At 40.8% G+C, this 18212-nt stretch overlaps 1 protein-coding gene across 1 annotated transcript in view; it reads left to right on the forward strand.

Annotated features, from left to right (window-relative positions):
• cdk18 (cyclin dependent kinase 18) overlaps positions 1–18212 on the forward strand; it is a 55263-nt gene that overhangs the window by 25109 nt on the left and 11942 nt on the right. The window contains exons 3-9 of the mRNA XM_084349461.1: positions 6948–7084; positions 12749–12880; positions 13625–13681; positions 14891–15005; positions 15766–15860; positions 15973–16035; positions 17842–17965. Of these exons, the coding sequence (XP_084205587.1) occupies positions 6948–7084; positions 12749–12880; positions 13625–13681; positions 14891–15005; positions 15766–15860; positions 15973–16035; positions 17842–17965 (723 nt within the window). The remainder of the gene's footprint in view (positions 1–6947; positions 7085–12748; positions 12881–13624; positions 13682–14890; positions 15006–15765; positions 15861–15972; positions 16036–17841; positions 17966–18212) is intronic.

Raw genomic sequence — 18212 nt, forward strand, 5'->3', positions numbered from 1 at the left:
GTACAATGTAAACACAATGTACTGTGGTCACGCGGATTCATCAGACCTCCTTGTATAACATTTGAGTCAAGTAAACATGATCAGACAACTGAAGCTTCTGCCTCCACAGAGCTCAGTAAAGTGAGGATGTTATTCGGCTGCCTGATAGAGAGAAGCAGCTGGATATGTAGTTTAACCCCCCAGAGGACATCTGTCTGCATCACTGTCTGCTCCCGAAGGTCAGGAAAGAGGTAACCAGACAGAGAGAGAGGATGAGGACAGATAAATGGAGATAAACAACTGAGCCTAGAAGAAAGGAGACACAAAGAGAGACAGAGTGTTTGACCCAAACCCAGCAGCTGACTGATGTTTACAGTCCTCTTTAATCTTTTGCCATTCATGTCTTTTCCATCTTGCTTTCCTCTCTCCTATGTGAGGGATTATATCATGCTCCCACAGTGTAATCCACAGCATATGCTGCTGTTTAGACTGAAAACATCATCTGACATTTTTGCAAGGATGTAATCGTAATCATCACATGGCCAGAGCATTTCTGTAGCTAGAAGATGTTTCACAAATGGTCCATATGTTTCATTAATGGATCCAGTGAATATTAAGGTTAATTTGGTGCATATTAAAGGAATTATTTGACATTTTTGGATATGTGCTATTTAGTTTGATTACAGAGAGTTGGTCATAAACTCAAGCTTGATTTTTCTGGAGGCAAGATTTGAAAAGGTTGAAAACCACTGTCTTAAAATATTGCAAGATAATACTAATAATAATAATAATGATAATACAAATTATTGGTATCATTCGGTATGGTACTCCACCACACTGCAATTGGATATTGGACTCAAAAACAGACCCCAGGACAGGCTTGGAAGTCACACCACCTCCACGCTAGTGCTTAATACCAGAGCCCCCCAGGGCTGTATGCTCAGCTCCCTCCTGTTCACACTGTACACCATGACTACTCCCAGGCATCAACCACCACCATCATCGGCTGCATTAAAAACAACGATGAGAGTTCATATTTGGGAGGAAATCAACAATCTTGATCCAGAGTGGTGCACAGAGAACAATCTACTGCTTCACAGTAGACACACAACATCAGCAAAACCAAGGAGCTGATTGATGATTTTAGAAAAAAGGAGACACCCCTTTTTACATCAGTGGAGCTAAGGTGGAGCAGGTGAACAGTTTTAGGGAATCAACATCACAGACAGTTTATCTTGGTCTTAACACATCACCACCCTGGTAAAAAAAGAAAAAAAAGGAATAGAATAGAATAGAAAAGGCTCTACTTCCTAAGGAAACTTAAGAAAGCTAACTTCTGGAACCAAATTCTTGGTGGAAACTATTACAGAAGAGCAATAGAAAGCATCCTGACTGGAAACATGACAAACCGGCATGGCTTGTGCATGGCCGAGGAAAGGAAGAATCTACAGCGGGTGATTAAAACCACCCAGAACATCACTGGTACCATCTACAGAGCATCAGTGACATCAGTGAAGTGAGCTGTCTGCACAGAGCCCCAAGATACTAAAAGATAACACCCACCCAGCCACAGCCTGTTCACCCTGCTGCCATCTGACAACAGATACAGACGTATCTGCTTCCATCCCACCAGACAAGGGAGCAGCTTCTTTAGTCAGATTGTCAGATTGTGATTCATCCTCCACACTCCATTGTATAAAATAGATTATTTTGTTTGTTTGTATACCATGACCATCTTATGATAATCGATGTACCTATGAAGTACCTTGAGATATCATGACAAATTGAGGAGACTGTGTACATATGCATAACTGTGCATACAAAACTTATTAAATATACAGCTTATGAGTTTAACTTCTTCGGTCTTATCAGCGTATTTGATTCTCTGATATCGTTTCTTGCATTTAAAAACAAGAGCAGCTGGATCAAACTGACAAACACAAAGAAAGTCAATCAGTCTCAGATCACTGAGCACCCAGAACTCATTAGCATCCCCTAAGGCTGCATATACATACAAATACACACATAAGATCCAGTAACAACAAGAACATACACACACAATTCCATTACTGCATGTCAAGACAGTTATTATAGATTTGATTATAGATTGATACAAACAATGGTGTGTGTGTGTGTGTGTGTGTGTGTGAGAGAGAGAGAGAGAGAGAGAGAGAGAGAGAGTCAGTGTCCTTAGGGGTGGCCAGGACTTTTTTGCCTGACTAATGACTAAAACTTCACATTAGACAGAATCCCCTTGTTCACTTTCCATATATTAGTCCATTTAAAGCTGTTTTGCTGAATGTGAATCAATGTGAATGTCAATGTGAAGATGCGAGTAATCACATAAGCCACCGTGACACATGAGCGATCTGATGAGTTTCTTCTTGATCACAGTTGAAAACCAATTGTCTCAGCAGAGAACCTGCTGCAAGAAATTAATCCTGATGGAAGGAATAACAAACAAATTATTCAAGTTGCTTGAATTAAATTGGTTCTGTGTGGCGGTGAGTTGGTTGAGACTTCAAATTATGAAACCCTCTGGCACACACGTGCAGAGTCGCAATCAGTGTATTACCAAGCAGGTGAGATTTTCTTATCATAATTATGTTGACCAGCTGTTGTCCAAAGCACACTGCCATTTTCTTTCACAGGAAAAGCACCATGAGCTACTATTTACATCAGATTGACCTCCTCTGACCTGCTGGACCACATGATAGTTAAGCTGTGTTAAGTTAAAGTTTTCTTGTAGGTGAACAAAGGGAAATCTGCATTAATGGATAAGTGCAACTTAAGCCTAACATTGACCTGCTATCACCTTATTAAGCTGTTATGGTCAGCTAATGGGCGCCTCGCTATTCACTAACTTTGTCTGACATTTGGTGCTGGGCAAGTGTTACCGGCGCAAGACCTAGGGGAAATCTGGACCAGCAGCAAAGGATACACAGGCTAGGAGGCACTGCGTAGCCAATAAAACACAGTCTGTGGATTGATAGAGAGAGGACCAAAGTTAGCGTCTCGCTCAGCCAGTGTTTGTTTATTTTTGACACATCTACTGAAAACTCTGTCACATCAGCTACTTGAAGCTTTGTAATTTAGGTTCATGTCACATTCATACCAACACACTAAAACACATATCAAATTAAATAACAAATGTCGAAACCAGACTGTCAATAAACAATATAAAACATTCTGCCTAAAGAACACATGAATTAAAAATAATCTTATTCATATTCCATATGACAAGAATTGGCTTCATTTAAAATATTAAGATGTACAAAAATAATATAACTGAAAATACACATTCACAACACAAATTCTTGCATTCATTCATATTTAACACATAATTACATAACGCTCATTCCACACTTGTTTAATATACACAAACCTTTCTACCACATACACAATACTCTGTTACGCTTGTACTTAACATGAGGCACGACCATGCACATGTTAGTGTTTACATTGATCTTTTGACATTGTTGGCTAGCTGGCACTCTTCTTCTTCCCTGCCTTTGCTGGCATATTGCTATGTTTCTTGGTGCATTAGTGTCATCAACTGTTGATAAGAGTAAAAAACATGAAACCATCAGCAGGAATGTCAATCAAAAACTCCTACTGTACCTTGAAATATCTACGTTTTCTTTCTGAGTTTTAACCAAGACTGAGAACCACACTAATGATTGCAAATAGTTGGACACAAAAACAGCCATGCTAGCGGCTAATATGTGGCTAAGTGGTTGGCAATATCAGTAGGGCTGTTGGACGGTCAGTCAAGAACTTTCGTCCAGACTGAAATATATCACCAATTACTGGATGGGTTGCAATGAAATTTGTTACAAACATTCATGGTCCCCAGTGAATGAAGCCTACTACATACCCACAACCATATAACAAAATAATCATGAGCAAATGTAATCATAACCGTATCTAAACGTAGCAAACGTTTGGTTTGTCCTAGTGGTGTTGCCATACTAGCTGTACAAGGTGACGGACGTGCTTGCACATGTGCTACTATTGGGAGGCTGCTCAGAGGTCGTTATACGTTATAATTATATCTGGACACAGCCATGGAGGCAAAGTCCCATTCATTTCTATTAAAGCAGCAGCATGAAGCCAAATGACTCGCCTGCTTTCCACATAGCTTCTGTATTGTGGGGCCCATAGAGGGTGCGTACAAGAGACTTTCACCAACCTAGTCGGCTAACTTTCAGTTTAGCGCCCGGCTAACATGAATGGGGATAAAATGATTTAATCGTGTGACTCTTCTAGACTTTGCAAATTTTGAGTTTCAAAGTGGAAAATGAGCATCTGTCGTTAAGGGAGGTACTTTGACTGTCTAGAGCTGGACTACAGCTCTGATTGCTACCTGCTGTTGAAACATGTTATGTCAAAATGTCATAAGAAAAATAGTATGATGAAAATAATGTATTCTGTGGGTAATGGGGGCGGGACTAGATAAGCTTTTGCTTCTCCCGCTTTCCCTTTCGGCCATGTGTATTGTATGATTTAAACTAAGATGTGTGATGATGATTTATCTAACTGACATGCCCGAAAAATAACAAATAAATAATAAATAAATAAACTTAACCTTAAGCTGCTTGAGCAGATTTCATGCTTAAATGTGCATTACTCATGTTGTGTGAAATGTACTCAGACATAGCGTAGGGTTCATTCTGCCAGTACTTGTGAAGCTTATGCCCCAACTTACCATCATTATTTCTCTCCTGACTCTTTCTCCTTCTCACTGTAACCATAGTTTCAGATGGAAACGCTACGAAAACATCATGTGGTGCACCATATTGGATTGTCCTTTTTCTAGGAAGATGTCTAGCAGGCATCCATCCATATCTCACAGCAATCAAGCTCTCTCTCTTTCACTGTGTGTGTGTGTGTGTGTGTGTGTGTGTGTGTTTGCTTATATCAGTATCGCCTTCACTGACCATAATTAGCATCGGGAGATCAAAGGAGCACTGTTGCTGTGATGTTCAAATGACTAGCAAACAGGTTGTCATTTCATCCCCCCAGCCCATTTACAGTAGACTGTCAATCAATCAAAGTGGCCAGTTAGAGGCCTCTCTATAGTGCTGTTCAACATGCCCAGTTAAACTCATCCAGACATTTTAAAATCTGAGCAATCCATTAACTGTCTGCCTTATTTATCTTATATATCAAACATATTTCACAGCAGCACCTTGTTTAATGAGGTGCATGTGTGCTGAATTGATACTGTTGGTAATTTCCTGTAGTACGTGATAGGCCATAGGTTATGTAGTTACTATTAATTAGTGTGTGTGTGTGTGTGTGTGTGTGTGTGTGTGTGAGAGAGAGAGAGAGAGAGAGAGAGAGAGAGAGGTAAGGGGTAGGCTTTAAAAGAGATAAACAAGACTTCCTTCCTAACACCAAGACCTGCTTCCCTTGTTAGCCATTGGCCCCATGGAAACGAGGAGTTAAAGTGTTTCGTGCTTCACCACAGGAGGGTACAGCTATAACACACACACGCCTGGGGGGTGCCTATAAAATGGAGACAAATGTCTACACACCACACTTGCCATACCGGTGAGGGAGCTTCACTCGCCATTGAAATGGGAGATCAAACTGTCGCTGAAACCGCACAGCAGGCAGCATTCAAATACACCGACCAGCCATCAAACACACATCACATACAATGCTGTATGCAGATCAAAGTCCATTCTTCCCACCACACTAGCTGGGTAGCTGTCATGCTGCAATGCTGGTGTGCTCACAGTGGAACTGTCTGACACATTCGATTCAGCTGCCTTGACTCTGATATCCTCTCTCGTTCTGTGAGCCTCATCTCGGAAAACATGATGATGAGAGTCCATTATGAGGTTGTGTGCAGACATTTAAGCCTTTTTCTTATTTCAGTATATCTGATATTCTCTCTTCAGTTTTGTTAATGGTGTCTTCACTACCATTCTTTTCAAACAAGAGATCAGAAACTTGTGGGAGAAACACAAGCAGCCAAAGCAAATCAGTCTGTTCCAAGGACTGTGACTGAGTTACTACCCTTTAGCTCCTTAACTCAGAACTAAAAATTCTGCTTAAGTCTGAGGTAACTAAGAAGTAGTGACACCATTACACAGTTTGCCCACCAGAGAACAATGACAAGTTGATATTTCAAGTGTAAAATGTCTCTCTGATATTGTGATATTACAATTCTTTGATGTAGCATTAATCCACATCAAGCTAATCACACACACACATCTGACATATTATAAATGTGCTAGGGAACACTTGTCTATTTACAATCCAGATGACTCGGAGCAACAGTAACATTCATTTGACGCTTTGTTTATGGTTGCCTTCCATGTCCCAAAATTCATCCTCCATTTCACTCTGTTTTGGTCTTATCTACTGAGGCAGCTGGATTTGCGAGATGATATGATCATGTCTGGAGCAAATATAACCGGAGCCAGCAGCCAGTTAGCTTAGCTTCAGGGCTGGAAACAGGGGGAATAGTTGTGCAAAGGTATTCACCAGCAACTGAAGTGTGAAAATGACTCAAACCTCCATAAAATGATAGATTTGAGTTGCTAAAAAGATAAAAGATAAGAAAGTTGTGATTTTATTGAAAATGTGGCACGGATGTCCGGGTGAGATACAGCTTTGTAGGTGGCAAATGTTTGCATAGGCCAAAGATGGATGTTTGCACTAGATGTTTAAATGTCATCTCTAGTTCCGATTAAAAAAGCAACTAGCAACTAAAACCTAAATAGATGAGTGGAGAAGCAAAATGGAATCAGATTTCTCCAAAAGGGGCACAAGGTGTCACTGAATGTTAGACGATTATAAAAATAAAATGAATCATATAACTGTTGCACACAGGTTTTGGAATGGCATGTTGAGCTTCGTCAGAATCTATGCCACTGATCATCAAAACTTTTCTTCAAACTGGTTGTGATCTGTGCATCTACAAATGTAGAGTGATCATGTTTCTCCTCTGTCAGGCCTGACTCCAGACAGGCTGGGTCCTCCATCTCAAGATGCCAGTCCGGTGACACCTGAACCAACGACCCCGGGAGCTCAGTCTCCATCCCACCTCCACTATCACAGCAAGGCCCAGCACAGACGTTTCTCCATGGAGGTAAGTAGCAGAGGCTAAAAGAGTGGCTGTAGGCGGGCACGGGTTAATACAACAGATAAGGGGTTACTGGCAACGTGTTAACTTTGGTTTCCAGTCAGGCTGTAGTCACACGCTGCCATGCGTTTCTCCCACGGTAATTTAAGTGTTGCTGATAAAGCAATGATAGGAAACTGTCTAGGTTCAGGTTGCCATTAAAAGCATTAAAAAGTCACTCTGACATAGATATCAACAGTGGCCTCGGATGTTTGTTCTCCTGACTCATTTCTCCATTTCCACCTCTGCCAGCTCAGTGAAATGAGTCACCTCAGATGCTTTTAACTATCCCAAGAGCACCAGACGTTTTTATTGGAAATATATGAGAGTTCACAGTTCCACCTTTTCAGAAAAAGTCCCTGAGGAGTGAGTATGATTCACTTCAAGTCTTTCTCATACTCCACATTACACGTACCAGACAGTCAGGTGAAGCTATATGCCAGAGGGAAGTGACTGCACAGGAGGGACTTGGTGCTGTCAGGACAGAAATAATGGTGTGACAGAGAGAGGGCTGGGAGCTGAGGCAATCAGGATAGCTTCATTCAACAAAATGTAACTAATGGCTGTGTGGTTAAATAATTAATAGTTGGGCAATGTCTAACAAATTGGATATGCAGTGTTCAACAATGTTGCTATATGTCTCTGAATTTGAGGCAGGGTGTCTCTTCAGAGTTGCTTTTAGGCAGGAGTTGGTTATTAGCACACCACTGTAGTCACCACTGTTTCCCACTGTCGCTCTGACGGCAACCTCCACAGTCTCCCCCAGAAAAACTGTCTCCCATCATCACGACATACATCCCCATACTGGGCTTAAAAGGGTTTGTCTCCTCGCCAGTCTCGAGTCTAGATTTGACTTATTATCGCAGCAGATTTTTAATTCATGACTTTTGAAGGCCCTGCGCAGCCTGGTTAGCCTCCACCTACACAGGTGATTTCACTTTTGACTGATCAACCTCGTCTCAGGACTGTGCTGAACAGATATATGAAGATGAATCATTCTCATTATAGGTCCACCGACCTTCAACCAAAGTAAAGGTCCTAATAACTGCTCATCAAGTGAGAAAGTCTCGACACTAATGATCCACTCACTTTCTCATAAGGCATCATGTTTGCAGTTAATTATGTCGTAACTGGAGCAAATTACTCTTGGGTTTTAGTGGATTTTATCAATGACTCTTTAATATTAATTTAAATCATAAAACATATCACTGGCTTTACTCACTTTATTAACTATCAGTGGGGGCATAAATCTTTTGTAATCAATGTGCAGAAGCACAACATGACACATTGTGATTTATTGAGCTAGCTTAATGTTACACATCAGAGCTGATTAATAGTCACCAACAGCTGCCAGTGACTGCCCACAGCCCTCATACTGAAGTTGCTGGCTTCTCGTCTGTCTTTGATGGACAGGTAGATATCATACAACATGTAAGAACATAGCTGTTGGAAGCCAAGAATTTTCCTCTTGTGAAGGAGATTAACTAACTCACCCGTTAAGCTAACATTAAGCTTAACAGGTTGCAATCATCTCCACATGGCAGGCTATCCTGACTCGTTTCCTTTCTTTTTCTCCAACTAAGAAGATAAAGCATGTTGGCTTTTTAAGAGTTTGTTAAAAGTCTTTTTTTTTTCTCCAGCTAGCTTCCCCCATTCTTCTGTCTTTATGCCAAGCTAGCACAACTTCCCATTAAGCATCAACTCCTTGTTAGACAGCAAGGGTTACATGCTGGCATTCCGATATCCCAAAATTCCGACATACCGCCATTCCGACATGTCACCATTCCGACATGCGAACGTTCCGCCATTCCGACAAAGTTTCGTCCCGGCATTCTGACAAGACTAATACTAACCCAACCCATAACCCTAACCCTAACCTTAACCCTTTTAAAAGATGTGTTGGAATGGCAACATGTTTAAAAAATGAAAAAATACCGCCATTCCGACCTTAGGAGGAAAAATTTGTCGGAATGGTGGGACGTTTAATTAAAGGTATAAGTGTTGCCATTCCGACAATTAGGGCCTCATGTCGGAATGGCGACATGTCAGAATGGCGGTTGCCCCCCGACAGCAAGTAAACGTGTTTGAATAAATGGATGTTGGTCTGGCTCTGCAGCTCTTTTCCAGAAGCTTCTTGTGAGATGTCTTCCTGACTTACTAAAAAGACAGCTATGTTAAGTTATGCAAGGGGATACATATGGAGAGAATTTTGTTCCTTTATTATTCAATCAAATAGAATAGATTTGAAACCAAAAAAGAGATTTGAGAGCGAAAAAGAGTAAGTGGCAATCAATTTTTTTTTTTTTTTTTGAGATCGAAACAGAAGAGGTTGCAATTGAAAAAAAAAATATGAGAGAGCATATTTCTTCAACTTCAATCAAAACTAATGTTCGTAAATAAAAACATACGACCATTTTGCTTATAAATCAGTCCTCTTTGCTTTCAAGTTAAAAACCTTTGCTTGTAAATCAGTCCTCTTTGGTTGCGAGTTATAAAGTTTTGCTTGCGAATTCAACTGCACTTGATGGGCGGGGCCTACGCTGGTGGATGAGAGAAGAGTTTCTATTGGCTGGTTTGACCTGGCTCCAGCGCCAGCTACGCCTTCTGCATTACACACACTTCTCCCTTGTGCTGTGCTGCTTGGAGGTAGAGTTTAGATTCTCTGCCCAAGCCCGAGCCCGGACTTATTTCCCACCACTATCTTCGGGCCGGGCCGGGCCGGGCCCTTGATCAAGCATTTGTGTATGTTTGGTTTTTTTTTATCATTACTTTATTAATTTGTGATCCATTCCGTTCTGAATAAACAAACAACGCAGTATACATGCTTCGTCCTTGTTGCATTATTCATTAAGATAATTGTAAACAGACTTCTGTAGTTCAAACAACTCGGAGTTGTAGTTGAGAGCGTCAGTTATAACAGCCCACTGTAACGTGGGCTGGTGAAGAGGAAGGTGATGGTCCACTTTAGTGCGGTGCTTCCGGTTACTCAAGAGACGGCAGGCAACATGTGGGGGTTTATCCATAACACTGACCACACCATGCCAGGTCTCTGCGGCACTAATGTTACAGGCATACATGCAAACGATCCAGGCCGAGGTTCTTGCACCAACACGTTACTAAATAAAGACTAAATAAAATGGGGAGTCTTCTCTCTGTCAGTATCCTTTCTCACGGGGAGCGGAAGTACACCTGCTCTTCTTTATCGTGCAGGTTACATTACCCACTAAACAAAAGGAGGTGCCACCTAGTGGCGCTACATTGAATAACTCTGACTGTTACACCACGTATTAAAAAATTGTTGGGTTTAAATCGGGCTCGGGCTCATAATTACAGTTAATGTGTCAGGCCAGGCCAGGCCGGGCTCGGACACAACGTACACGGGCTCGGGTAGGGTCGGGCCTGATCTAAGCTCTACTTGGAGGTAAGTTGATAGCCTGTGGCTCTTGAAACGTTTACCATAAGTAATGAATTGCGCTATATATCGTTGGCTACAGCCTGCCATACATTCACAACAACAACAACAACAACAACAACAACACAAGTAATGAATTATAATGCCCTGCTGCTGCAAGCACACTGATTAGCAGCAACATGTTTGTCTCTGCTAGTCACGGCCTGAGCAGAGTAACCTAATGAGTGAGTGAATTACAGGGAGGCGTATACAACGTAGGGCTGTGATTTAAACATTTAGTGTTGCATGGTACTCGCGGTGCCAAAACGTCACGGTTCCTACACAACAGTACTACCGTGGATTACTAAACTACCGCTGAACGCGGTGCCAGTTTCCACTGTGTAGCGGGCTGCTGCTACTCTCCCCGGCTCCCATTCTCACTACAGCTGTTCTAATGTCATCCACCAGCGTAGGCCCCGCCCATCACATGCAGTTGAATTCGCAAGCAAAACTTTAGAATTTGCAACCAAAGAGGACTGATTTATAAGCAAAATGGTCGTATGTTTTTACTTACAAACATTAGTTTTGATTGAAGTTGAAAAAATATGCTCTCTCATATTTTTTTTTCAATTGCAACCTGTTCAGTTTCGATCTAAAAAAATAATAATTTGATTGCCACTTACTCTCTTTTGCTCTCAAATCTCTTTTTTGGTTTCAAATCTATTCTATTTGATTGAATAATAAAGGAACAAAATTCTCTCCATAGATACACAAGTCAAATGTGTTTTTCATAAACGTGGGAGAACAACAATTTTCATAACAATTCATTTATAAAGCACTCATAAATGATTATGGCCTAGTAAGTAATGTCTGACTGGCAGCTACCTGGATTATCCAGTCCAGGTAGCTGCCAGTCAAAGCCTTTTGTGTTCTTTGTGCCCTTAAAGTGCAATTTATATTAAATTGCTTATTTGACTGCTACAGCATACAGAGCGCTGTGTGAATGTTTCCTTTGTTCTCCTTGGGAAAAAAAATAAATCACAAACAGCAAGAGACAAAACTAGTCAAATCTGATATTCTGTAGTTTCGATGATGCCTCTAGCACACGTCTCGTCCTGCACCTTACAGCTTGTTGAACAAACATTTACCAGGAATAAATTAACTACTACATCAGTTAGCTGCTCATTAAACAGCATGTTAACACACCTCTGAATTTCACTTGGGTCTGGTTTGGTGGTGGTGTGGTTCTTACTCTTCATGTCTGCCCATTACATGTAGACAAGTTTGTTTTAGAGTTGGTTGTCCTTCCCTACGGTGTATCACCAGCACTCTGACAGCCTGGCAGCTGCTGTCAATCAAACACAGACAGTAATCTGCCCCTCCAGACTGCTGAGATGAACATTTCTGATGTTTTCTGAAATATTTTTTTCTTTCTTTCAATAATTAAAAAAAACTGTTAGCAATAATAGTAGTATTTAGTATGAAAAGGACTCAATGTGATTTTAGCTGGCACTTAATACAAATGTCTGCACAGGCCCCGTAGGACACATTAGCAGAGCAGGAGCAGCTTCTATGCTACATGTGTGTCCACACCAGTCTACACAGGATGCATTCAGGCACAGTTTTCAGTGTAGGTCAGCTGCATTTTGGTAATGCTCAGAACCCAAAACACATTCTCTGTGGTAACACACATAGAAAAAAAGGAAACTTGTAAAGAATTAAATTAGAGTAACATTTACACAGGTATAGCAGGAGCTGTTACGTGGCCTATGCAGACAGCATAATTGATTTAAATACAAGCGTAGCTGTTCCGTCAGATGCATTTGAGATGGATGACTGTATTCAGTGGCTGACCTCTTTTCTTCTTTGCGTTATCAGTGACATAGTTGAAGAGCAGTTTTTTTCTTATTCCAAAATTATTCATTAATGATCATTAAGCCACTTATAAACCTTTCATAAAGAATGGCTCATTATAATGTGGTATCATGTTGAGCAACATCAATAATACTGGTCAGTGTTGCTAACCAACATGATATAAGGACATAGCAGTTTAACAAAATGAGCAGACTGGAGGCTGTTGGAGTCTCATGCCATAGTGGCCATATGGAGGTTTGATTATCAGTCAAGCTGAAGCATGAATGATTTATAGTCTAAATGGCAAGCTAAACTATCCAATTCACAGCAGAAAAAATAAGGAAGAGCTGTATTTTGTAACTTTAATGTCTTTTGACTCCCTGCAGGACGTCAGTAAGCGTATGTCTCTGCCCATGGACATCCGTCTGCCCCCAGAGTTTCTCAAGAAACTGCAGCTGGAGAGTGACAACTCACCACTCTGCAAACCTCTCAGCCGCATGTCTCGTCGTGCTTCACTGGTAAGTACTCTACTGTATATTACAACAACAAGTCCATGTATCTATCTATCTGTGATGGAGGCTTGTGATTATGGTAAAATCGCAGTGTACATCTGTTAGGATGCCCTATCTATCTATCTGTCTGTCTGTCTGTCTGTCTGTCTGTCCGTCCATCTATTGTGGTCAATATCTGATATAAAACTCATTTTGGCGACCGTGTTTGCCTCCAATTGGTATATTAGTCTTGAACCAGTGAACTTCTGAGCTCATGAAGCAGACAATGTTTCCTCTCTGCAAATTACTTCTCCTTTAATCTTGCCTCACTGTTATTATTATTATTATTATTATTATTATTATTATGTTGTTGTTGTTGTTTTACTTTTATTATTATAATGAGCATTATTTTCTTTAATATTTCCCATAGTTCTCCATTAAAAGGCTTTGTATCCTGCCAGGTTGACAACGTAAACGTGGATTTGTTAAAGAGACAGGAGCTAAACCAGAGCGCTTCAGACAGAGGGGGAAAACAATGCTGCAGCACTGGGCAGAATGAGAAAACTGAGATGTTTTTTGAGCAATAAAGCATGTCAACCTATTCCAGTAGTAACCCAAATGAAACTTGTGAACCTGAAACTGAGCATGTCTTCCTTTAACTAATCCATGCAAATGTGATCTTTTGGCTGTTCTAAGGTATAATCAGAGGAGAAAATGATAACAGTAAACACTATAAGTTAAATGAATCTGTCTTTTTCTCTCTGTCTCTAGTCTGACATAGGCTTTGGGAAACTGGAGACATACGTGAAGCTTGGCAAACTGGGTGAAGTACGTCAATACCAATTATTCAAACATTCACGTTTTAACATTTTTCAGAAGGTCGATGGAAAGTGAAGATGTCAGTAAGAGATGAGTCTACAACTTCTGCTACTCCTACTGCTTCTTCCAGTGCAGCCAGTGAGCGATAACTTGAAGCTAGATGGAACATTCTCAAAAAAAATGGACCATGCTGACGACAGGTTGTCTTCGAGTCCTCATTATACTTATCAGGTTCGCTGTGAGTCAAGCCTGGGTACAACACTTACTTGTTTACAAGACAAAGTGTACAGTATACCCATGTGTCCATTTTCTTGCCTTAGTTAGGCTTGGCTGGCACAGCTTAACAAGAATAACAACTACAAGTCTTAAATCTGCATTCACACCATGTGCTCCACAATGTGTGAATACATCCCACTCTGTGGGTTCACAAAGCATGGGCGTGCTGAAGATGAAGAGGGCTTTAATACTGCAAAACTCTGCCAAAATGCCTCAACATTTATCTGAGAACAGTTGTTGCCTTAAGGAGCAAGGAATGATTAGTGACAGAAGCTGTCTGCATTAGTCTCCGTCACAAGGCTCAGCAGCAAATAACAGCGTTGGTGAGGGATGGAAAAGAGCGGCTTTTGTTGTCGATTATCATAACCTGCTGTTCACAAAGGCATGGTTTAGATCATATGCAGCGGAAAAAAGTGAGCCATTTACTACTGTTCCCGTTCTCAGTATCCGACAGGATTTGCTCCATTTTCAGCCTGCAGTACCTGATCTGATCGACAGTTATTTCATTGCTTACAGATATATAAGAATGGAAGAATTGCCAGCATTGCAAAAGCCAGGATTTATGAAGTAAAATCATCAGGGAGCTGTGATAGTGATAGTCATGAGAAATCCCAATAAAATCAGATCGCAAAAAAAAGTAAATAAGCACGCCTGCTCGAGACACTTACATAACACTGTAATGTTTTGATGCTGCTCATGGATGATAGCGGTTAAAACTTCTAACCTTAATCAGTTCAGTTGGAGTTAATTATCCATCCTGATTTCTGTTTATGTGCTAACGATGATGTTGACGAGAAAGTGAACAGACAGCGGAAGTAAACAGATTTCAATTAAATTCACTTCACTATTCTATTGTTGCTGTAAAAAAGTCACAAGTGCAGTCATCAGCAGCAGAAGTGTCTTCAGAATGTCTTATGTGTGCTTTTGTGTGTGTGGTCGAAGGGGACGTATGCCACGGTGTTCAAAGGGCGAAGCAAACTAACAGAGAACCTGGTGGCGTTGAAGGAGATCCGGCTGGAGCACGAGGAGGGAGCACCTTGCACTGCTATCAGAGAAGGTAAACACACATCAACACACACACACACACACACACAAATAAATATTTTCCAGTCAAGGGCTGCTGCCCCCAGGTGGATAATAATTGTTTTTTTAGGGCTTGTCATAATGATGGGAATTATGGGAAATGACTGCAGCGCATTTGCTGAGGGGGCTTTGCTGTGTTCCTTAATGTCTTAACTGAGCGCAGAGCTTTTTGTAATTGTCTGGTAAAGTCCACCCCGGTTAGTCGATTCAAAGACACCGCATAGTAGCTCTGTATGTTCACACAGTGAATAAATGGCACACAAAAATTACACAGCTTCAGTTTTATCAATCATAATATAGCTATAATTTGTTTATCACAACAAACAAGCAGACATTTTTACTGTATGGACTATGTGGTAGTATTTACAGTGTGGGATCATAGTGAAATATTTGACCTTTTGGAAAAAAAAATTCAGTCATATGAGTTGTATTAATCTGCCCTCATTCTGCCCTTTGGTAGCAGACCATAAACCTCTGCTACATGATGTTCCAGATCCATTTAAAAGGAACAAAGGAATCATTATGTCTTACGAAAAATTATTAGTATCTGCTGTATATGATTAGTATGTACTGGATTATGTAACTGGGACATAGCACACGTCTGCAGTCTATTTCAGTTAAACAGACATCACAAGTTTAAACAAATTGTAAGCCTAAAAGCATAGCTCCAAGTGTTAGAAGGTCATTTTGTCTATTGTCTCTATTCATCCGTCCTCCTTCCTCTGTGTACCCAGTGTCTCTACTGAAGAACCTCAAACACGCCAACATCGTCACACTGCACGACATCATCCACACTGAACGCTGCCTCACGCTGGTGTTTGAGTATCTTGTGAGTACACTGACCGTTCAGCTCGCAGGAGTTTGGAAGGTGTTGACCTCAATTACACACATGCAGTATGGATATATTAAAGTGTGAACACTGCGGCTGTTGTCTCTTCCAGGACAGTGACCTCAAACAGTATTTGGACAACTGCGGGAATCTCATGAGCATGCATAATGTTAAGGTGAGCCTCCAGCATGAAAGTGACTCAGCGTTGTCACTACTGACTGTATACCAGGGAAAGAAACAGAGACACCTGTGCAAAGACATTAGATGTATAATTCAGCATGCTGGGTTTCATTAAATTCAGCTTCATTCAGTCATTTAAGGGAGTTTTTCCTTCAGCTGCTTGTGTCAAGCCAAAAAGCAAATTATCAAGCAGAATTAGTTTTGCATGGTAGCCATGGAGGCCTGGAAATGGAACAATGGAATCAATTCACATTCTCAAAGCACAGACATAACCTGGAGAATCAGAGCTGGAATCTAACAGAATCATAGAATGAAAAGGCCCCAGTCTGTTCCTCTCATGCATTATCATATCATACAAAACACTGTTCTACACGTCAGGATGAAAAAATGTTGCTGTCTGTTGCACAATAAGAAATATTTCTAATCGGTTTCTCAAGGTGCACGGGTATTAACTCTGTGGAAATGACATGTTTCCTTTTAATGTGAAACACAACGAAAATATTTAAGATTCAAGTCATACAAATTGGAAAAAGGACATACACTAGGGTCAAAAAGTCTGAGACCACTAGTGAAAGTACGTTCATGGGTTGAAGGTCAGGTGATTGTGGAGTAAAGGTCGACCGATTAATCGGCGCCGATAGGACAAACTATTGTTATCGGCTGAACTTGGCTCCGATAGTTGGAGGACACTGAGTCAATCATCATCATTTGAGGGTCACTTCTGCTGAAAATATCTAAATCCTGTTAATCACCCTCTCCCTCTTAATCTAAAGTAAACTAACTGACACAGACAGGTACCTGCTCTACATTAACATTAGATATGCAGCAGCCATACATGCATGACCGACTTTAATTAATGTCACGTTTTCAATGTAGCCTTTTTTTCTCATGAAGTGGGTCGAAAATATTTTTTTAATTATGTAGCAGACTGACTTTTATTCATACACATGGTTAGAAAAGTTTCTGAGTATTCTGGAAATACCTTCAAAACAGCAGAAAGTCTTTAGTGACATTCTGTTTTAGCCATGCACACATTTTTCATCCATATCTGAGATGCAACAAGAATGTCCCCAAAATGGGACTGAGCCATACATGAATCTATTCATTCTATAAATGTGTTGGATTAGTGACGTCTCTGTTTTGAGAATGTGAATGTATCTCATTGTTTCAGCTCCAGGCCTTCAGGGGACAGGGGGAGTTTTTCACAATTTAATTCCAGGCCACATAAACATTATAGCTGCCCTTACAGGGCCGGTCGTAAATGTAAGACTATATAAATGTATCTGCCTGTTATCATCTTATATAATTGCCACTGTATTCGATTTTTTGACAAGCTGTCAATGTTAAAAGCCTGTTTCTGGTCAGGACACACAGCTGCTTGGAAATGCACCTTCTGAAAAACACTTTTATTGGGCGAATTCTTCAGCCTCAATAAAAATGGCTTTCACTGTTTATTTTATTGGGTAACTTTTACAAACTTTTGAGAACGCAGGCTGCCTTTCATTTCTTGGTGGCTAACGTTGGCATACTTGGCTCCGTGTTTGGCGTCAAAATGCCACCGTAAATTATATTCCTTCAGCACTGCCACCGCCTCATTACAAAGAAGGTGTGCCGGATTGTCTCCATTAAGAATCAAACAGTCAGAAAAAAAGATTACCTCAGAATTACCAAGTAAAGTAGACTATAAAATTAAAGTTGTACAAGTCATAGGTTTGCGGTTTATGCCCAACTAATCTACCTACAGTAGGTTTAAAATCCATATATTAGAAGATGTCTCATCATTTTCATTTCTCTCCTACAGATCTTCATGTTCCAGCTGCTGCGTGGTCTGTCCTACTGTCACAAGAGGAAAATCCTCCACAGAGACCTAAAGCCTCAGAACCTGCTCATCAACGACAAGGGCGAGCTCAAACTGGCTGACTTCGGTAGGAAAAGCAGAGAAACACTCGCATGTACGGACATCAACAAATGCAAATGTGGTCGTAAAGGCACATACACTTGAGGGTAGAATAGCAAGTTTCCTGCCACAATCGCTTTCCAATTATATTTTACTGCCACTCGGAGACCTTACTTCCTGTTTCCTAGCAACTGTGCCCTCTCTCCGAGTTTTCTCAGTTTTGTGCTGGAAGTGGGCAGATAAACCCACCAGTAAACCTTGAATGTTTCACCAAA

The sequence above is a fragment of the Pagrus pagrus genome (genome assembly GCF_965226575.1).
Source record: "Pagrus pagrus genome assembly, chromosome: 3".
Classification (NCBI taxonomy): Eukaryota; Metazoa; Chordata; class Actinopteri; order Spariformes; family Sparidae; genus Pagrus; species Pagrus pagrus.